A 22,713-nucleotide genomic window follows, 5' to 3' on the forward strand; every position below is an offset into this window, starting at 1 on the left:
TGCCAGCTCAGGATATTACTCACATCCTTGATAAGTATTCCACTGGCCTTTTCTTATCATCTCAAGCAATGAGCTCCCTATTAACTCAGTCTCGGATCCTGACACCTGCAGTTTTGGAAAAGCATTCAAAAAGCAAACTGCACGTTGAAGGTTAAATCACAAAAAATATATGGGCCTTCACTCTGGCCAAACTAATTAGACATTAATACACTTTTCAGGTTAAATACATTCTATATGTCTCATATCAAATATACAATGATTATAAAGAATAATATTTATAACATAAACATTCTTTTAAATGATGATAAGATTTGGCATACATGAAGCATTGCATTTGTCTGTGCCCTTGGCTCATAAATTTTCCTGTGCACTGCGTTAAAAGATAAACATTTGTTTTGTTAAGCAAAAAAACAACCACCCTTTTATTTCACGTTTTAAGAGACACAATGGCACATCCAGGTTTTGCTTTCTCAATTCTATCAAGGGTGATTTCATTTTCTTCTATTGCTGTATTTGTGTTTTGCTGTGTCACTTCAGTTGTCACTCATTAACCATTAGTTGGCCATAGATTTTGCTCATTTGAACTCTTGACACTTGAATTAGGTCATCTGTTCAAGGGCCCAATGTCTACCTAACATATATATGATCATATTTTTTTATCTTTCTTGAACCAATGAACACAGAGGTCAATGGTGGTAGCACCCAAGCTCCTTAGAAAACAGTAGGTTGGCACTTGTTTTAAAAGTTGTGCTTAGGAAACAGGGAGAGTGTGGTATTGTGTGTTGGAAAAGGTTGTGTAGATTTTTTAATATTGGTATAATTAATATTCAGATGTTTTGAGAAGATGAATGACCCAGAAGGGGCGAAGGCATAAGATTTGTAAACCATCCAGTTCAGGATTCTATGCCCAGAAAGTCAACAAGCAAGCCAACATAAATTCTGTATCTAAGAGTTTTCTGAGTAATAAGGGGCTACATGTATCAAATTTCGGTTTTGCGACTTGCAAATTGCAAGTCAGAGCGACTCGCAATTTGCGAGTCGCAAAACCGAATGTTGTATAGTGTCAATGACACTAATAACGATTCGCTAGGGGGTCGCAAATTCCCACCTCATGATTATTCATGAGGTAGGTCGCAATTTGCGACCCCCCTTGGGAATTGCGGCCCCCACAGGGATGGTGGCTTGCTGGAGACAGCAGACCATCATGTATGTGACTGCCTTTAAAAAAAGCTGTTTTTTTAAAAATGCAGCCAGTTTTCCTTAAAGGAAAACGAGATGCATTTCGAAATCAAAAAATGAAACATTTTTGTTTCATTTTTTCAGAGCAGGCAGTGGTCCATAGGACCACTGCTTGCTCTGAAAAAATGTTTTCACTGACATTCACAAAGGGGAAGGGGTCCCATGGGGACCACTTCCCGTTTGTGAATGGGTTAGCACCAGTGTGACACTAGTGCTAACTGCAATTGTTTTGCGACCGCATTCGCGGTCACAAAGCAGTCATACATCGGACTGCAAGTCGCAATTAGGAAGGGAACACCCCTTCCCAATTGCGAGTCGCAATCCCTTTTTGCGATTCAGTAAAAAGCTTCCAGAATCTCAAAAATGGGTTTTTACGTGCAAAAGCCGTTGTATATGTGGCTCACGATCTCTTGCATTACATGAGTGATGTATTTGTGTCAAATAAGAAAGCTTTTTATCATGTATAGTGTCTCATATCTAACCTCGGGTATTTTCCATTAACTGTAGGCTCCTCCCACATATGAGGCACTGTTGCAGATGGAATACTTGGAGATGGCAATTAATGAGGTCCTCAGATTGTACCCCGGTTCAGGGCGACTTGAAAGAGTCTGTAAGAAGACCGTGGAGGTGGAAGGAGTGACAATCCCAGAAGGAGTGGTGGTGGTGGTCCCATTATATACCCTGCACCGGGATCCCGAGTATTGGCCAGAACCAGAAAAGTTCGATCCAGACAGGTATCATTCACAAATGAAGGGTGCAAGAAGGGGAGATAGAGTGGTAACAAGGAAGTCTGTTAATATTATGGCTAATTATCAATGACTCAAGTCACTTAATAAATAAGGGATCAGTGAATAAGTAAGCTGGCTGAAGTTAAGATAGAGTTTCCAGTCACTTTTATAACCACAGTTAGAATAAACTAAAATTGCAGTCTCTTACAGCACACATTACTGATTTAAGCTGCGTTTTAACTGAGCACAAACATATGTAATAGAAAACATTGTGAGACCTTGCATTTTATAACTTTAGTTAACTATAATCACTCAGTTAGTTACACTGTTCGTTTCCTAATTTAATTTAGTTTGTGTAGGCAGTGTTTTGTACTTTGCACATTGTGTGTTTAATCTAATCCACATGAACTGAATAAAATTGGTTTAGAAAATGTGATAAGTGAAATGTGTCTACAGCACCATCATAGTTCTCTCCTAGAAAATCTCCATAAGACTGAAATAAATGATGATCACTGCAGGTCCATTTTTTTAGACTTCAGTCCTAAAGATGTCTGGGATTTATTGTTGCCCTTTGTTAAGCCAAACGTACGTGCTGTCTGCACTGGGAAACAACAAGTGTTGGTAAACCTGGAGATGGCAACAAGAGCACTGTCATACATGGATCTGTAGTGCCGAAAAAGGGCTACCATTTAGTGTGTAGTTAAAAACTTGCATCTTCTAAAGAGGTACTCAAGAATAGAAACATCTATACCATGAAGATGGGTGTAAACATATGGGGAACAATTCACAAAAGATTTTACAGTAAGGATTTCTCTTTGATGTACTCCTTCATGCTTTTGAAATGCCCAATTTCTTTAATAATAAAAGTGCAAAGAGGGCACTGTCCTTTCTATTTGTGCTACTCATATATAAATATTCCTATTTTAGTCTCTTTTGGATGTTTTGGGGCCAATTCACAAAGGAGTGCAAGAGTACAGGAAAGAACACTACAGGAATTCTTCCTTACTTATTTCAAAATTTCTTTGTGAATACTCCCTTGTACGTAACACTAAAAAGATACTCTTAGGACAACAAGCCACACTCTGAGATTCCACAGCAGGGTGCCTGGAACAGGAACAGAAAGGACCTCATTACATGCTTCCTAGTTATTTGCAATATGAACAGTAACTCCTGCCAGGTCAAATCTGAACATATTTGTCTTGGAAAAACACTCAAAATTTTCCAGAACATGCAGATTTTAGTTTGGCCAGCACCAAAATCCTCTTGTTTCCCCCCCAGAAAGTCGTAATTGACTGCTATTTTCTGCAACTAATAAATTCCAACTTGGATTTTATCAGACCATAGACCAGTCACTAGCAATGAGGGCCAACATTTTAACACACTGAATAGTTCATAAAGGTATTGAATTGCCTTGCGGTAGTAGTGCTGGAGACAAATGCATTTAGTGAAGAAATGGTGACACAGTAACCTTGCTCAAGGAGATAAATACTAGGGTTGGAGGCTCTCACCTTTTTCTATCTCCTTCTTCTTCTCTCTCCCTCCCTACGGTTCTATCCTGCTCCCTATACTTTTCTCCTTCTTTCCTTCCTTTGCACAATTTTTTCTGTCTTTGCATATAACCAACTTTTCCATCGTTCCTCATCTAATCCTTTATTCTCAGCCTCTTTTTGGCCTCCTCTTGCCTTATATGGATCATAAACCATCATTAATGCTTTTAAAATGTCTTACAATCACTGCCTCGCTGTAATTAGAAATAATGATCAGCAGCCCCATGTGTAAGAAATTCAAACTTCCTATAATTTCAAAAACCCTGGGTGCCGTATAATATAATGTCTCTGCCACAGTTATAGGTTGAAGCATTAAAGAGCTACTGCAGCAATATCTTACTACCTTATACACTTGTAAATGGTTGTTTGTGCTGGAACTTTCAATGAATGTTCGGCTTTCAGCTGGAAATGTAACAGGATTTGCCGACATCTGAGTAGTAATTAAAGAGCACAACAGATAATAACCCACTAACATAAAACAAAGCAAAATAACAACACAACCAACACATTACAGGGCACAGCCCATGAAAACAGTCACAACAGAATGCAACAATGACAGTACAACACAACAATCACACAATGAGATAATTGATAACAAAAACAAAGCAGCCCCCCAAAAAAAACACATTGTCACCACAACAAAACGTAGCACAATAGATGTACACAAATATTCTTCTTACACATTAACACTTCCTCACATATGCTCTGAATAAAACAGTTGTAGCAGTTGTTTGTATTGCTCACTTCCTTACTTCCATCTTATGGTGTGTAGCAGCACCAGTCAAAAATATGCCAGTGGGGGCGGGGGGATGTTACAAAAAAATAAGGGGCATTCTTTTCTTGCAATACAGGAAACCATTTAATATTCCAGTTACGTATTTTCAGCCCCATCTCCATTATTAAACATAATAAACAACTTCCAACCTCCTCCCCATTGTCTTTAGGACAAGAAAATGTTGAAGCACATAATAATGCACATTTATCAAACCAGGTTCATACATGTGTCAGAAATAGCTTTTTACTCCTTTAGTAATACACCATCTCATGAAATAGGGAATGTTGTGGATTATCTATTAATTCTAACACCCTTTTTGTGAGTCTGGCAGTGCAGAATTACTGCACAGACTTTCGCTCCACCTCAGTCTGAGGGCCTCATTTACAAGAGTTTTATGCATCACTCGTTACAAAAGGTTCTTAAGAAACATGAGACCATTTTTCAGGACAAATTGGGTATGGTGAAAGGTTTCGAACATAAGATCATCCTCAAACCTGATGCTGTTCCTATTGTTCACAAAGTTCAAAATGTCCCGTTAAGTATTAGAAGGAAGTTGAAAGAGCACCTTAAAGGTCTCTGCGATGATGGTATCATTGAACCTATTGATTCTTCCCAATTGGTTTCACTTGTTGTGGTGGCTCTTAAAGAAATGGTGACCTTAGACTTTGTGTTGACTTGAGGTCACTTAATAAAAACATACAAGCATTTTCCGCTTCTCAGAATCCATGATGTGCTAGCACAAGTGGGAGGTATGAAAGTTTTCCCTCTCATTGATTTGAAAGCAGCTTACCATCAAGTGGAACTAAGCATGGGTCTTGTTCCCTCACGGCGTTTGTTACACCCTATGGAGCATTTTGTTTCTTACGCATGCCATTTGGTTTAGCTTCAGCTGTGTCAGTATTCCAGAAACTCATGTATCATCTGTTTGGGGATGTGGAAGGGGTGTTGGCTTATCAAGATGACATTCTAATTGATTCTGATTCTATTGATGAAGATTTGCTGAAGTTCGACAAAGTCTTAGGAATATTAAGAGATCACGGCATCACAGTAAAAAAGGATAAGTGTTAGTTCATGGTAGACACAGTAGAATATCTGGGTCACAGAATTTCAGTTTCAGGTATTTCACCCAAGAAGGATCTCATTTTGGGAATTGAGAAATGTGCATCTCCTAGTAACAAAGATGATTTAAGATCATTCCTGGGCCTTTGTAAAAATTATTCACGTTTTGTCCAAAATTTTGCATTACAGATGGAGCCATTAAGGGTTCTAGATTTTTTTCCTGAAACTAAGGTGGTGTGTGTGTCCAGATATGCAATTAAGGTGGAGAATGGAAAGTGGTGGAACAAGAGAGACATTGTCAAAATCCCAAGTCGCTGTACTTCTTCCCAGATGTATGAATTCAGGACTTGTGGGTGAGGAGAGTTTGGTGAGTGTGGTGCATACATGAACGCTATGAATTTGCTTTGAGGGGGTGATTACCTTGACAGGAATGAGAGGCGGGAAGGGAGAATTAGTGATATGGGTGAAGGAAATGATGATTCACTGCCACTGGTTGAAAGGAATACAGCTGCAGTTAAAGCTACGTTAGGGACAGCACAGGGAATGTACAAGCAATCTCAAAATAGATCCTGTGGATGTTGATAGGGAGGTGACTAATCCAGGTCTCAAGAGGATAATAGGGAAACTTAGAAAGTGCATCAATAAACCTAAACATTTGAATGATTATGAAATGTTTTAAATTATAGGGAGAATATAAATAAAATAACTGTATTGAAGTAGATTTAATGTTATGTATTCTTGCGTTAAGGTTGTAAAGGGGGAAAATGTTTTATATGCATGTAACCAAGAACTATGTGCAAAGTACTAGATTGTGGAATGTTTGTTTTCAGGTGTACTGCTGACTCGCAGCATCCAAGGCTACGACAGTTGGCTGACGGTCGTGGCTTCGGATGGTTGTGAGGACACCGGTGCTGACTTTTACTGTGGAGAATAAAACTTTGTTGACGCATTTTACTGCAAGTCATGTTTCTTGATGTTGCACGACACAACACTTTGTTAAACTCGCGTAACTCCAGCAATGCCCTGCGTAACTTTTTTGCCTGCTCTGAGCAGGCGGTAACATTTTGACGCAGTGAAGTTGCAGAATTGAGCACTGAAATGTTGTAAATTTAACTGCATCGGTTCTGCGTGGCTTTTCCCATGGGAACACCTATCCTGCATAAATTGAACCTGGCACAGGTATAATGTGACGCAGGGCTTAAAACTGTCACATTTGGCCCAATGCTTCAGTTTGTAAGTATGGAGCAGTGTAGTGTTTTGCTAGCACCACCACTATGTCTAAAAAAAATGAGCCAGCACTGGCGAAAAGGGCTTGTAAATGAGGCCCTGAGTGTGCCAGTGTTGCTGCAACCAGTTTTCCTAGGATTTGGAACATTGTGCCAGATTTTACTGGGCCGTAATTCTTTCAGGAAACAATTCATTAGGCTTTGGCAGCTCCAGAGCCATGCCTCTTTCCTAGTTTTATCTGGAATGGGGAGCAAGCAGTGCTCCCACCTCCAGGTACTTAGCTTCTACTTCGCTATTCTACTTCCCACATCCCCCACCCTGCACTCTCACCACACACAGAGGTCTCTGTATATATTTATTACCAGCACTAAATCCCCAGAATTAGGAATTGTGTCCAGTTTTATGACTGGTAAATAAGGTACCACCCAATAGTTCGAAATTCAATGTGGTTTAGCAGGTAATTGTACAAAACTGCTGTAGTGTTACCACACAGTAATGTTATTTCTGCATGTGGCATTTGAACACCGTTAGTACTGAGCAAGTTGTAATTGATACATATCCACATTTAACTAAGTGAAGCATTTGAGAGTGGGTTTTGCTGTGACTACTTTGTACATTAGTAGTTTCCTAAAACTTTGTACTTGTATAGCGCACTACTCACCCGTTAGGGTCTCAAGGCGCTGTACGCATACCGCTGTGGAACCCCTCCTGGCTTTTTCCCTGTGAGGTGCCCTCTCCTGGGCAACCTCCAAGGTGAAGCCAGGCATCCCAGCGCTGTTGGGGCCGTTGTGGAGATGAAGCAAGCTATTGCCCAGAATGGGACCCATGAATTAGATTAGGCACCAATGCGAGAATGATCAGGTCCAAGGAAATTGAGCCCAAGACCTGCTGAGGCAGGAATTGAACCCTGGTTCCGGGCCAGATTTCTGCATCAGGGTCTGCCACTCTATCCATTGAGCCACACTTCTCCTAGAAATATGCATTTTCTCCTTCTGTCCAAGCCTCATAACTATGTTTCTGGAAAGATTCCTAAGCCGTTAAAACTCTCTCCACAAATACCAGAACAAAATAAAAAATGAAACTTTGAAGTTTGGAACTGTAAACATTCCGAATGTACAGCAGTGCCATTCGGGATTTGGTCCTTATGGTTTTTCATAATGTAATATTAACAAATTTGTTTTTTGAGGTCCTATTGTTCCCATACAAGAAGGCTTTCTTCAGTAAATTAATCAGGAAGAACGCCCCTTCAGTTATTTGCTTAATGCAAAACAATTAATAGTTCTTATGACTGAGATATTTGTAAAATTCATTATGGTCTACTTAAGATATACTCATGGGACCATGTTGAGGTTATCTCATCAGTCTTTTTTGTTACTTCCTCTAACTCCAACAAATGATCCTCAAATGTTTTCAAACACTTAATAAAAAGTTTAGAGTGATGAGAAGTAAAATATTAATCGACTTTCAATCCAGCATATTCAAACTCACTGAAATTAGCCTTAGTATTTTTGCCTCAATGTATCAGTGAGAAAATTGTTGCTAGGAAGAGTCTGGAGCCTTCAATAATGAGGAGGAAAACGACCGGGGCTCCTAAATAGGGTTGACTGAGAATTTCCTCTTTACAAAGCTTTCAAGAAAGTCTTTGTCTAGTTTCAGTGGAGCAAGTCAGAAAGGTATGTCGCAATTCAGTAGCAATTTTAGCAACATTTACCTCTTTTGCATTTGACACAGTCAGTCAGGCAACACTACTGACTAGTTTCCATGATATGGGCATTCTTGGCAAATATTTAGCTTGGATATACTCCTTTATAGCAAATGTAGTTCACAATATCTTCCAACTACCATATACCTCATACTTCATGCCCAAATACTTGAGTTCCTTCCTTAAATCTCCTCCAGACATGATGCAACCATTTTTGTGTGTGTTTGATTACACAGACGATAAATATATCACTGCTATGTTACAAAGTCTCCATGACACCATGCTGTCATTGCTTGTACCTTGGTTCGTCAATGTCACTAACTGGTTGACTGCAAACCATCTTACCCTGTACAGTGGCCTTCACTGTTGCAGCCTAAATAATGAGGGAGTCAGTCTCATCCTTTTTTATACTCTTCTTACAGTGTATCTACTCTTTTGTATTTTAGGCACAGAGTATTTGTAGACCTCATGAGAATGGTGGTGATGACCAGCTTTCTTTTAGTGTCTCCTGTTTCTGTCCAAAGTTGTATGGCCACAGAAGGTGATCTTTCACTCGTATTTATGGGTTGATCAATATGAGATATACATTTAGCAGTAATTATAAGGGTTAATTTGCATTTATATTGTGAAATTATTCAGGCCTAGCATGTTCCACATTGTGCAGCAGCTAATTATATTTGTAGCCATTTACAGTGCTGACCCTGATGCAAAGGCAGCTCTCTTCCCTGAGTCTCAAACAGCTCCAGCATCAAATTCCAAACATCTGCCACAACCAAGTCCAAGAAGGCTACAGCATGGATGTTATGTGTAGTTTCCTGGGTTCTCCATGCTCACCCCATGATATTTTACAAATGAGGGGATGTGTTCCTCTTCCCAAGCTGCAAGCACATTCTTCTCATCTAGCATGTGGGCAACTCACACAAGTTATAATTACTTGAGATATTTATAACTGGTGAATGTCAGATGTTTTGTTTATTTAAAACATTATGATGTCACAGAAATTCTCACCTACCTATAATGTTTCTTTTTTTTAGTGAATAGCTAGGATTTTTTTTTAACGTAAAGTAATATTTTTTTTACTATACACAAAACCAACACGGTGCAGCACACAGAGTTTGGCTGTGTGCAGCAGAAGGTTTGCTGCAGACTGCCAACCACACACCATGCACGGCCTTTGGCCATGCACGGTGTGGGCTTAGCTGCAGTGATAGCCTTGGCAAGCCCTGCGGCCCCAGTGCCTTCGGGCCATAGAGACCCCATTCCTCAAGATATTTTTTTTACAGGGGAGGGGCCATCCTCAGGGCCACACAATATTTGTAAAGGGGAGGGGGCCCAAGGCCCCCAGCCAGCTCCCAACACACTGCGGGAGCTGACATTGGTCCCCATAGGAAGGAGTAGCAGTTCCTGCTTGCCCTCTCAAGGCAGGAGCAATATCAGTTTTCCTGTCTGCAGGAGTGCGGACATGGAACCCGAACTCTGCCCCCACCCGATGGCAGCATTTTTAAATCTCTCGCCGGCTGGGAGCAGACTTGACTTTCCTGGGTGCGCTCCTGCAGGCTTAAAGTAGTATTTATTTAGATAAATATTTCTATAAAAGTTATATTTATTATGTTTTATATATATATGTAATTTGCTCATTAGGGTGAGCACCTATAAATAGGATTATAAACACCAGCACTTAACCACATTATTCTCCAAAACGTGTGATAACACCAAACTCCCAACATATAGCAGTGCCTCTTAAGACGATCTCACAGTGGGTTTCGCTCTTTAATCTCATTTTGATTTTTCCAGGTTCAGTAAAGAGAACAAAGACACTCAGGAGCCCTACACTTTCCTGCCCTTCGGAAGTGGCCCCAGGAACTGCATCGCAATGAGGTTTGGCCTTCTCGCCGTGAAGGCTGGAATAGTTAGCCTGCTGCAGAACTTCAGCTTCCAGGTCTGCAAAGAAACACCGGTGAGGAGCAACATTCTAGCATATGTGTGAATTAGCCTATTGATAAAAAGGCTAATTCTGCTTTGTGCTATGGACCCAATTCAGCATAAAATTTAAATCTGCGGCCACATGTCTGTGGCCTCATATGGTTGAAGAATTAGACATTTCTTGAATTCCAAAGGTTGCCAGATGTATGCCTGTGACTTTATGAGAGTTGCAGGGGTCCAAACCTACTCCTCAAAAGGTTTTGTGAATTCTTTTTTCACAAGTGAAGACATATTTTTGCCTGTTTAACTGTATACATTCTACATTTATGCCTGGTGAGATGCAATTGCCTTGGTGCAGAGAAAACTCTTACCCCACACCCTTCCAGTATTTGGGGTGTTGTTTCACCTTCCCCCCTCCCATCCCAGAAAAGGGATTTTCTCATGCAATTGACCTAGGCCGCTCGCTCCTCGATTCTCGAGTGGCATTTACTCACCCACATTGTGCACCATCGCGGGACGCAACATACGATGGAGGGACATTTTGTGAATATCTTGCACTGGTAAATTGACCCATTAGCACCTACAAGTCTGACTTACACATATATCTGTTACCAGAAACAATGAACTTATAGATGTCATTTTGGTGCACCTTCGAGCAACTACTTTCACCAACATTTCAAGGGAGACAGGTGTCACATTCTATGCGATTTCCCAGAGCCCCAATTTTATGCGAATCTTTGGGTTATCAGAGTACTCCATATTATTTATAAATGTAAGAAGTGGACAGACATTTGATATTAGTAACGTAATATGTAACTACATATTAGGGAAATGCTGTAAATAAACACATTCCTGTTGTGGCCTTGAAATTATCAAAATAGTCTCACTGCACGAAGCATTGAACCAACAAGATAACAGAAATCTTCGTTTTCAAATCTCAGTGCCCAGCATCGTAGAGCTGGTAAGTTCATACTTAAATCTTTTTTCGCACAACAGCTCTTCATCATGTTCAGTGAAGACCAGACACTTTTGAATACATTTTCTCGGTTAAAAAATACAGAAAATCTACAGAAATTATCCCTGGAAGTGCAGTCTTAGTTCATACATTACATTAATCCTAGATCTATACTATTTAAGTATTGCCCCCGTCCCTCCAGAACATATATTAATCTAAATGTCCATAACTAGATCACTTTCAGTTTTCTCACAATATGATTGTGACCCAGTGCCTAGCTTCCTTTAGTGTCAGTTTCCCTCAAAACCACCCAGTCTGTTTTCTTCTTCACATTCCTCACTCATTTAAACTTGAAGGTAATGAAGTAATAATGAGCAATGAAGAATATTAGTGAGTAATCTTCAGTATAATGAAGATTTCCAAAACGTAAGGAAGGTGCTACCAACTTGTCCATTTTCCTCATCACTTTCATACGTATTAAAAAATTTCTTTCTTGAATAGTGACATGTTCTAGTAAGTAATTGATCTATTCCTGATTGTCCATCTTCCTCATCACGGGACAGATGTATGAAAGCTTTTTGAATTCGCAAATGGTGCGAATGCCCGTTTGTGAATGCAAAAAGCCCGTTCAGAATGTATTAAAGGCATTCTGAAAGCAATGTTAAGGAATCGCTAAAATAGCGATTCCTTAAAATTGAGACCCTGTTTAGAGAGTCGTAAATTGCGACTCTCTAAATAAGAAATCACAAATAAGGATTCCTTATTTGCGATTTCTAAAGCACATGGAAGAAGCAATTCCTAAATGCGAATTGGGAATTTAGGAATCGCTATTTACCACCAGGTCGAACCTGGTGGTAACCATGTGCAAATTTTAAAAATGCATTTAAAATGCATTTTTTAAATTTACATGTAAAGCACACATGCCCTTTTGGCATGTGTGCACCTTACATGTTGTAAAAAAATATTTTGGGGAGCAGCAGAGGGCGCCTTAGGCCCCCAGCACCTGGGGGTTTGCATTTTCCAATCGCAATTTTGAAAATGCAAAAAATTCGCAGATATGGGGGGCGGTATCGCAATTTGCGATTCGGTAATAGATACATTTTTAAGAAATCGCTATTACAAAATTGCAAATGTGATACATTGCATTTTGCGAATCAGAAATAGCAATTTCTTAAAAATCGCTATTTCCGGCTCGCAAAAGGCCTTCTTGATACATGTGGCCCCACATTCCTTACGTGTTGAAGTTTTGGACTTTGAATAAGGAAGAATTCATGTAAGAAGCCGAGACATTACTAGCTCGTCAGTCTTTGTTGTCACTTGCTTCACTCATTTGAGAACTGGACTCGGAATAATAAAGGGCCAGATGTAGCAAGCGTTTTGCATGGTGCAAACAGCGAAATTTGCTGTTTGCACCATGCAAAACGCACATTGCGATGCTCATTCCCATTTTGCGAGTCGGTAACCTGGTTTCCGACTCGCAAAATGGGAATGCGACTCGCAAATAGGAAGGGGTGTTCCCCTTCCTATTTGCGATTCGCATCGCGATGTAGAATTGCTTTGTGACTGTGAACGCGGTCGCAAAGCAATTCGCAGTTGCCACCAGTGTCGCACTGGTGGTAACCCATTCGCAAAAGGGAAGGGGTCCCCAGGGGACCCCTTCCCCTTTGTGAATGGCTCTGAAAAAATGTTTTTACTATGGACCACTGCCTGCTCTGAAAAAATTAAACACAAATGTTTCATTTTTTCACTTGTGTTGCAACTCGTTTTCCTTTTAGGAAAACGGGCTGCAATAAAAAAAAAAAACTGCTTTATGACAAAGCAGCCACAGACATGGTGGTCTGCTGTCTTCAGCAGGTCACCATCCCTGTGAGTGCTGCGAATCTGAAGGGGGTCGCAAATTGCGGCCCACCTCATTAATATATTAATGAGGTGGGTCTTTGCGACCCCCTTCCGATTCGCAGATGGTGTCAGGGACACCATCCTGCATCCGATTTTGCGACTTGCAAATTGCGAGTCACACAGACTCGCAATTTGCAAGTCGCAAAATCGGATTTTGCTACATCTGGCCCATAGATTTCAATATGCATTCTTTGTGTCACTGTCGTGAGGACAATAGGGCATTGAAAACATACAGAAGCTTTGTGCCCCAGGGTTAAAAAAAATGGACGCTCAGCTGTGCTCGTCCAAATACACCTTCTTTGGATGTCAGTAGGATGGAGTGGCAGATGTTGTTCTATCAAGTGCCATGAGCACTAAAACTTTCATAAAAGTACTCTTGAAAATGATTATAGTTTGCAAATTTACTCTCAGGCGCTGTTAAAGGATCGTGTGCTTCTATTACAGTTGGACCGTTCAGGTGGACAGAGTCCAAATTGTGAAACCAAACTGCGGCAACTACACAGGGCATGCAGCTTGTGTATTCTGGTTCCAGATCCAAAATCAGTCTTCAGCAATATATTTAAACGGTTCAACGAAAAGGATGCCTTGGTTAATTGGAAGGGGACCACTTTCACCATCCGAACTTTCATTACTCTCGTTGTAGTCCGAAAATGCACTAATTACATTGATTCTAATTTGACCATCATGAGTGGTCATCAGAAAATGCGTTAGTTGCAATGTCTAGGGAATCCCCTGTAGCCTTGTCCTTGTTGCTAAGTGTGGCACCAATATCCAATTTGGTATGGTTTTTAACAAGCATGAGTTGACCCTTCCACTATAAATCAGAAACACTATCACCGGAGCCCACTGCAAATACGGCACTGGCTGATTTGTATTTTGCCTTCAGCTCTGCAGCCTTAAAGTTTAACTAAACAGAACACTGTCCTGGTATGTTCACGCTAAGATGCAAATTCTGCATATTCAAGAAACAACTGACTTGCCATAGGTACAGTTCCAAGTTGCAAGAGTCGGCCTACAGTGTAACACGCAAGACCTACCATGAGTTGCCACTGGAATTGAAGATCAGGAACAACTCTGAGCAGCATGTGCAAAATAAGTGGAGGAATGATAGGGGGAAGCATAAGAAAGAAAGCCTGAAGCCCCTGGACAAATCAATTGGGATTAGTGAGCCAAAATGTCTATAAGCGGACCACGGCTACAGACTGCCCCGTCCCAAAGCTCAGATCATAGAGAAATAATTTTAATTCACAACCCATATGATAGTCAACCATTCATGTAAGCTGCCATGCTTATGGCCTGCAAATAAGGTAGTCAATGTATTAATAGTCCCAACAAACAGTTAACAACTGCTTACCAACCAGTGACTGTGATTTTTGCTGGAAACAATCAATGGTATTAATGCACTTCTTGTTCACAAGTATTGTCTCTTAAATTCAAGTAACTTAAGATGTCAATACCAATTGGTCCATATATCTTGTCACCTTGTCTTTTTCCCAAGTCTTACAACTCTCTGTTCTCCATGCCCCTTCCTCGCCACACCACGAGCACATCTCCGCCCACCTTAGAACCCTACACTGGCTACCCATCAACAAAGGATTGTCTTCAAAATCCTAATCCACGCTCACAAAGCCCTACACAACACCGGACCGGCCTACCTCCAAATCCCGATCCGCCAGCTCAGGTCCACCGCCCTCGCCCTCGCAACAGTCCCTCGCATCCAACGCACCACATCCGGCAGCAGATCCTTCTCCCACCTCGCTGCCAAAACCTGGAACTCCCTCCCAACCAACCTACACAAGACCCAGGACCTCCTAGCCTTCAGAAAGCGCCTCAAAACATGGATCTTCGAGCAGTAGCACCCCCCAACCCAGCGCCTTGAGACCCTACCGGGTGAGTAGCACGCTTAACAAATTATTGATTGATTGATTTAATCAAGGGGGTTCAAAAGTGCTTCTAGATACCACAGTGTGGGGCACACATATTGACTCTGCTGACCTGCTGTGGTGGGACTACGTCCCTTTGCTGCACCAGGCTTTGCCGCCAGTCCCAGGAGGAGGCCCCACGACACAAAAGTTCTTCAAAAGCACTCTACATATCACAGTGCGGGATGCGCCCAGGTAAAGATTGGCCCAAGAGCAGACTCGTCCTCACCCATCATTACCCAGAAGAGGCTGAGCCCGTCCTCTAACATCTATACTTTGATCCCTCTCTCTGGACTGTTGTGAGTACCAAATGTGCTTCTACCTACTGCAGCGCTGAACATGCACCTTGACTCTGCTGACCGGCTGGGGTGGGACTGTGTCCCCCAGCAGGCCCCTTTGCTGCACTAGACATTGCCGCCAGTCCCAGCAGGAGGGGCCATGCCATCAAATCATTTAAAAGTGCTTCTGCATACCGCAGCGTGGGACGCGCACCTTGACTCTGCTGATCTTCGAAGAGCGGGCCTGTCTTCACCCCTCATCGCCCGGAAGAAGCTGGGCTGATTCCACCTTCCAACAGATCGCTGTCTCTGGATTTTTGTGAGTACCACAAATCTTAAGGTGGCTATTAACAGTTCAAATTCTTGCAGCTGCTACGGGGAAGCGTAAAGCCTCAGAGGCACTAAATTAGCAGCTAAAAAGCTAGCCTGATGAACAGAAATGCAAGAGCAATGCTGGTACATCTGTACTGGAGGCCATTGATCATTTAATAGAGGTGGTAGAGACTATACTAAATGCCAAGGTGCCTAAGGGAACTACAGCATCATGGAAAATCCCGGAGATGTTTAATAAGAATGTGCCTAAGACTAAGACTGACCCTGAACTCTCACACCAGGTCAGCGATGGCACTACTGGATTGTCTCGGTCACCTAAAATTGTGGTTGTCCCGAACATCTCTCGCACGTTTTCCTCTTGGCAGCTGAGAACACAGCAACATATCCGCTAATCGCTGTTGAAGCCCTGACTTTAATTCCACTAGCTCAAAACACACCCATCCCTGTATCCACTCTAGCAGCACCCACTGAGGACATTAATGGGGACAGTCTGTCACCAAGTGGCTGCTGGCGAAGGCTTGCCCTTGCATCACTGCAAACTGGACATATTCCTGGCCCTGATTATTAAGCTAGTTGAGAGGAATAAAATAGGTTACAATGTCTCTAGCAACGTCACGTGCTGCTGTTGTCATAGTAGTACTCAATATGAGAGCAGTCAAGGGAAAGTTGCGTGGGACAACACCTTTGCGCGGGGCAAATAACTTTCTGCTGCACAAGCCCTGAGTACAATCCCAAGTGCTGGCACTTTTAAAGTAAGACCACGAGTGTTTGGACAGAATCTTGGGAGTTGAATTTCAAACACCCGTACAAGGGTTACTGAAGGCTAGTGTTTAATTTTAACCACTGCAAAGAGTTGAAAATTCAAGAATCAGGCCCTAATAATCCCCATGACAATATACAGCACAATGGTTACTCAGGGCCAGTGTCAAACTTTAATCAAGAAGCGGGCCTAATAATCGACCTTAGGAGAGTCAACGTAGCAATGCCCCTGCTTCTCTAACCTCACGCCCATATGATCTTTTTGGCAATCTCTGCTCCAAACACGGAAGACATATCCACAGAATTGTATATCTAACTCCAGTTTCAAAGCTGGGCAGGGATGCTTTTGAGCACTTGTAATTCTTAACCAATAAGGTCATTAATTGGATAAGAGTTAAACAGGGTCGCATGCCTGTGGTGAGGTCTGACAATGATTATGTCAAAAGATGCAACAACGGTTCACCCCATTCTGACTATTTATCGGTGACACTTTGTAAACCATCATTGTAGATGGCATAATCAACTTTCAGCTACGTACAGGTCACCTTGATGGCCCTACAAACTCTTCAATGCAGGTAAAACTCTCCCCTCCATCACTGCATCGAGCTACTACTGCTCATATACCCATCCAGCAGCAGGCTGCCTTGCAAGCTACAACAAAGCTTAGCCCTTGTGAACCTGAGTCCTGTGCACAGGGAATGGGTTTGAACTTTGGGCCACATGTAGCAAGTTCCGAATTTGCGATTCGGAAATTGCCAGTCGCACCGACTCGCAATTTCAGAATTGCAAATTCAGATGCAGAACGGTGTCTCAGACACCATTTGTGATTCGCTACAGGGTTGCAAAGACCCACCTCATTAATATTAATGAGGTGGGTCGCATTTTGTGACCCCGTAGCGAGTCCCTGCACTCACAGGGATGGTGGCCTGCTGAAGACAGCAGACCTCCATGTCTGTGACTGCTTTTTTAATAAAGCATTTTTTTTTTATTTTGCAGCCCGTTTTCCTTAAAGGAAAACGAGTTGCAAAATAAATAAAAAAACGAAACCAGTTGGTTTCGTTTTTTCAGAGTAGGCAGTGGTCCATTGGACCACTGCCTGCTCTGAAAAAACATTTTGGGCAACATTCACAAAGGGGAAGGGGTCCCAGAGGGGCCCCTTCCCTTTTGCGAATGGGTTACCACCAGTGTGACACTGGTGGTAACTGCGAATTGCTTTGCGACCGCATTCGCGGTCACAAAGCAATTTAGCATAGCAATGCGAGTTCGCAAATAGGAAGGGGACACCCCTTCCTATTTGCGAGTCGCATTCACAATTTGCGAGTCGGTACCAACACGCAAATTGTGAATGAGCATCACAATGGGCATTTTTCATGGCGCAAACTGCAATTTTCGCAGTTTTCACCATGCAAAATGCTTCCTACATCTGGCCCTTAGTTCTTAGCTTTTAGTACCCTGTGTCAGTTTCACAATTGCCTCTGGTCAGAGATATTGGAATTCTCAGTGCTATTTGGAAAGTTCATAAATCTTAATTTTACAAATTACATTACCCACAGAACCAGACGTATAATTTTTCCAGTTGCCCAGCAAATGTGTGTGTTAGGCAGCTGATGATGATAAGCCCTTCTTGTTGATTTTTTTTAGGCAGTGTGGGCTTTGCTGGCCAGTTAGTTATGTTTGGAACCTCATTGTCTGTCAATTAGAGCTCTTTACATATCTCTCATATTTCAAATCATGTCTCAGAGTGATGATTAAACGTCATTGATGATTTTTGTTTCTTTCCATCTTTGCAGATTCCACTAGAGATGGACACCAAGGGGTTTCTAAAACCCAAAACTCCAATATATCTGAAACTTGTACCCAGGACCGCTGCACCGGTAGAACATAAATGAGTGAAACACACAAACCATGTGAAGAAAGCTACCCTTCGACCAAGCTGCCATACTTCCAGCATGGAGCCAATTGCAAATATCACACAGTAAAATGTAGAGACAATATATTGGCCAGCAACGCCTACCCTTGAGGCATTTCTGAAAACATTCTGTCCTTAGACCCCTGTCAGTTTCTACTCTTTCCCTTTGGATTCTGTTTTTGTTTGGCCTACGTTTCCTGCATCCCAGTTGCTAATGTCAACGTTGCATCGTCGATTAACATAATTATACCTCAGACACCGTGTTTTATACACAACGCAATCAGTTATCGCCTCCTGTTCCTCAGATATGTGTGTTTATAACATATGGCTGCTGGAATGAAACCAGGAGGAGATCATCACTCACTGCCATGCAGAGCCAAAGGCACGCGCCAGCCTCTGTCAACGCTGAAATATTTGTTACAACTGCACCTCATTCGACTCCTCTGTTTTTCAGCAGCCCTGCCTCCAAAAATGTTAAAGAAACTTCTTATCACTTGAGTGGCGCTGCAGAAATCTGCCACTTTAAGTCGGTAGTTAACGTTTTAGTTACAGCGGGACCTCCTCGAGAGCAGGTATAGCTGATTCCAGCTCCCCTACTCCCAGGATGCACCTGTTCTCCTCAGCATGCAGCTATCAATGCCTGGCAGCCTCCTGCCGCCACCGCCTGGATAGATATCACAGCAGGCGCTACTCTGACACATCGCAGATCTAACTCCAAAGCAAACAGGGGCCTCTGGGCAGCAGGAAGACTGGGTCACCAGCCGAAATGTACAGCTGATCTGTCTGGCAGGTGCTACCTGCTTGGAAAAATGTGGCACAATCAGGCACGGCCCGTCCTTTAGGGCGGAGGGGCCACGCCCCCCCACCTTTTGCCACTCATGAAGAGTGTCTGTCAGGCTGAAAAAAGGTCAGCCTGACAGACACTCTTCATTTTCAGCTGAGACAGCCAGAAGTGAGACATGCATGATTTGCGCAGACTCCTGGCTGCCTGAGCTGAACGTTGCCGGGCTGAGGAGGTCACAGCTTCTAAGGGCGTGACCTCCTCGGCTCAGCAAAGGTGCCTGTGGCTCTCCCCTCGGTGACGAGGAAAGCGTCACCCATTGACTTCAACTTGGGCGCTTCAGGTTTAAACCCTGAAGCGCCCAGGCCGAGTGTCAATCAGTGACACTTCGTCACAGAGTGGGGTGGGGTCAGCAGTCTCACTTCTGGGACCTCGAGGCTGAAGGTAAGTGTGTGTGTGATGTTTTAAAATGAATGGTGCGTGCATGCATGTTTGAATGTTATGAGCGTTGTTAATGGATGTGCGTGCGTGTGTGTGTGAAAGAATGAGTGTGTGTGTGTGTGTGATGTTTTAAAATTAATGTTTGGTGCGTGCGTGCATGGTGAATGTTATGTGTGTTAATGGATGTGCGTGCGGGCTTGTGTGAAAGAATGAGTGTGTGATGTTTTAAAATGAATGTTTGGTGCGTGCGTGCATGATTGAATGGTATGAGTGTTGTTAATGGATGTGCGTGTGTGTGTAAAAGAATGAGTGTGTGTGAACTTTTAAAATGAATGTTTGGTGCGTGCATGCATGTTTGAATATTATGAGTGTTGTTAATGGATGTGCGTGCGTGCGTGCGTGTCTGTGTGTGAAAGAATGAGTGTGTGTGTGTGTGTGAGTGTGTGCGTGTGTGCTTCCCGCCTGCCCCCCTCCCTCCTAAAGCTGCTGGCCTGCACTGGGCACAATAAACCTCTAGAGTGACAGATGTCAAATTAGATGGCACATCCACATTGTGGATTGGAAGCTGAAGAACGGAAATACGATATGTTTCGGTGACAGGAAAAGCTAAATTTTCATGTTCAGTTCCTTGTTATATACCAGGGATGTCCAATGTCGGTCCGGGAGGGTGGGGTGAATGTATATTTTGTAGATAACTATGAGGTAATTACCTTCATTCTGATTTAATATATGTAAATTCATATGATCTGGATGATCCAAAAATATGGCATGGACCCAGCCATCCTGAATGTAGACATGCCTATAATAGGGACTATATATGTATCTTTTGGTGTTTCTTTTGAGTACTCTCTCTTGCTCTTTTACCTTTTTTGTAATATATATTAGGCCCTTTGTCCCTCTGAAAAATGTACTTCAAATGTGTACCCATCTTGAACTGTCTGAAGGTCTCCGTGACAACCTCCTCTCCTTTTACAGTCACTTGGTATGAGCTGAAATGTGTGGGCCCACTCTTGTGTTTCACCTGGAAACCACATCTGTGCACCCTTGATGTCAGGCACCACTTGTATGTTTCTATGCGATATTTTGATTTTATAGTGATTTGGGTGCATATTTATACTCTGTCTGCGCTGAATGTCCGTCACAAATTTTGACGCACATTCATCGCAAACCTTGCCCCATATTTATACAATGACGCCCGACCCCACGAACGTCAAAATCCCTCTGTGTGCGTCATTTTCTGGATGCGGGAAACCGCCTTGTGTTAATGACATGCAAGGTAGGCGTTCCCATCCCAAAAATGACTTAAAGGCCTGTGCGCCTTATTTATACTCCTGCGTCATTTTGACGCACAGGCGGGGGCAGGCCTTAAAAAACGGCGCACAGTCTGATGTGTGCCGTTTTTTAATGCCTGGGTAAGGGCAGGCATTCAGGGACATTTGGGCCTACTTCCATGGTCTCTTACATGGAAGCAGTCCAGAGTTGCCCACCCTGCCCCCATGGACACCCCCTGCCACCCTCGCCTGGAGGACACCCATGGATGGGGGGTACCCATCCCAGTTAAGTACAGGTAAGTTGGGGTAAGTATAATTTTTTAAGTTTTTAAAGTGGCATGGGGGGCCTACCTTGGGCCCCCCTACATGCCACTGTGCCCAATGGCCATGCCCAGGGGACAGGAGTCCCCTGGGCATGGCCATTGGGAAAAGGGGGCATGACTCCTGTCTTTGCTAAGACAGGAGTCATTTCAATGGGGGCTTTGTGTAAAAAAATGGCACAAGTCCGGTTTGAGCCATGATTTTTGACTCAAACCTGACTTGCACCATTTTTTGACACACAACCCCCATTTTACCCTACGCCGGCGCTGATTGGTTTGAGTCATTTTTTTTTACTCTGACCAGCCCGCAGTGCTGGCTAACATCAATCCTTAAATAAGGTGCCCGCCTGATGGTTTGCGTCAAAAGGATAAATATGGGCCTTGATGTGCAATGGACATGCTTTTAAATAAAAAATATTTTTCTTGTCATTGTTTTGTCCAGTTTCAGTATGGCAACCAAATAGGGTGAAGTGGCTCACCAATTCAGAGAGGTTTGCTCCATGGAAAATACTTTGGGGCATATGTAAATGGAAAAGTGGTGCATCATTCATGAAGAGCCACTTTTCTGTTGCCCCATTGTTTCCCACTGCTACACTATGCCTCTACTGTTTTGTGAGGCCTGCAGTGTTATTTTTCTTTATCATTCTAAAATGATCCTTAACACCAAGCAGGTGAGGTGTGATGTGTGAAGTATATCCTTTAGGACTTTGAGGAATATTTTTTTGCCTCAAGTTCTTTAAGTAACATTTGTTACACTATATCAATTTAATTGTGCTCACTTTATCACCCTGGTAGGATAAACAGCTGCTTTAGAAAGAACGAATGAAACACAGACACACACACACCGACACACACAACACCAAAGAGAAGTTGATTTTAAAAAATGTGCTCCTCATATAGTATCACAATCCTTCGTGGGGTCCATGGATGCCAGGCCCTATTGCTAAATTTTCCAGATAAGATAATTGAGGTGTGATTGGATGCTACACCCTTTCGTTAATATTTTATCCATTAATAAGTTGTGTATTTACTGAGACTCAAATGCTTCATTTGTTGAAAAATAACATAAATAAATGACTGAATGAAATAATGTTTTTCTTGGGCGCTTGTTGGAAAGTTTGTAAAATACCAAGACTTACCAGTTTTGATCCTGCCTTGTGCCTTTTCTTCATCACTACACTTTCAGTCTTTTAACTTTTGTAATATTTTCTTCATTATGGCTTTCTTCCTTTATCACAGTTTTATTTTCTCTCCCTTTCTCTCTCTCACTCCGGGTCAAAGTTTGATGGCGAAGTGTAAATCCCCCAGAAATTAGTGCCAGAGATGCCACTTGCAAACACCAGCACAAAGTCTGCATTTTATTTAAAAATGGATTAGAAAAGATGAAGCTTTTGACCAGAGTTCTGTTATTTTTCACTTGAAGTGTAATGGGAAAGACATGAAAACATGTCTTGAAGAAGGTATGTTCAGGGTTTCCTCCCCCTAATGATTGTGGATTCTGAAGCCACATGTCTGAGATTTTCTCTATAAAGGAATACATTGCTTTTTTGGTAAGCCTATCCACACCATCTTTGCCTATATGGAGTCAAAGGGAGAGATGTATGTCATATTATCAGGGTCATTAATATTGAACGGCACAAATATA

The 22,713-nt window shown here is 42.3% G+C and overlaps 1 protein-coding gene across 1 annotated transcript in view; it reads left to right on the forward strand.

Annotated features, from left to right (window-relative positions):
- LOC138261215 (cytochrome P450 3A21-like) overlaps positions 1 to 21,172 on the forward strand; it is a 425,990-nt gene extending 404,818 nt beyond the window's left edge. Inside the window, exons 11-13 of the mRNA XM_069209968.1 lie at positions 1,747 to 1,973; positions 10,072 to 10,234; positions 18,137 to 21,172. Of these exons, the coding sequence (XP_069066069.1) occupies positions 1,747 to 1,973; positions 10,072 to 10,234; positions 18,137 to 18,235 (489 nt within the window). The 3' untranslated portion in view covers positions 18,236 to 21,172. The remainder of the gene's footprint in view (positions 1 to 1,746; positions 1,974 to 10,071; positions 10,235 to 18,136) is intronic.
- The last annotated feature ends 1,541 nt before the right edge of the window (positions 21,173 to 22,713 follow it).

This window comes from Pleurodeles waltl, chromosome 10 (genome assembly GCF_031143425.1).
Source record: "Pleurodeles waltl isolate 20211129_DDA chromosome 10, aPleWal1.hap1.20221129, whole genome shotgun sequence".
NCBI lineage: Eukaryota > Metazoa > Chordata > Amphibia > Caudata > Salamandridae > Pleurodeles > Pleurodeles waltl.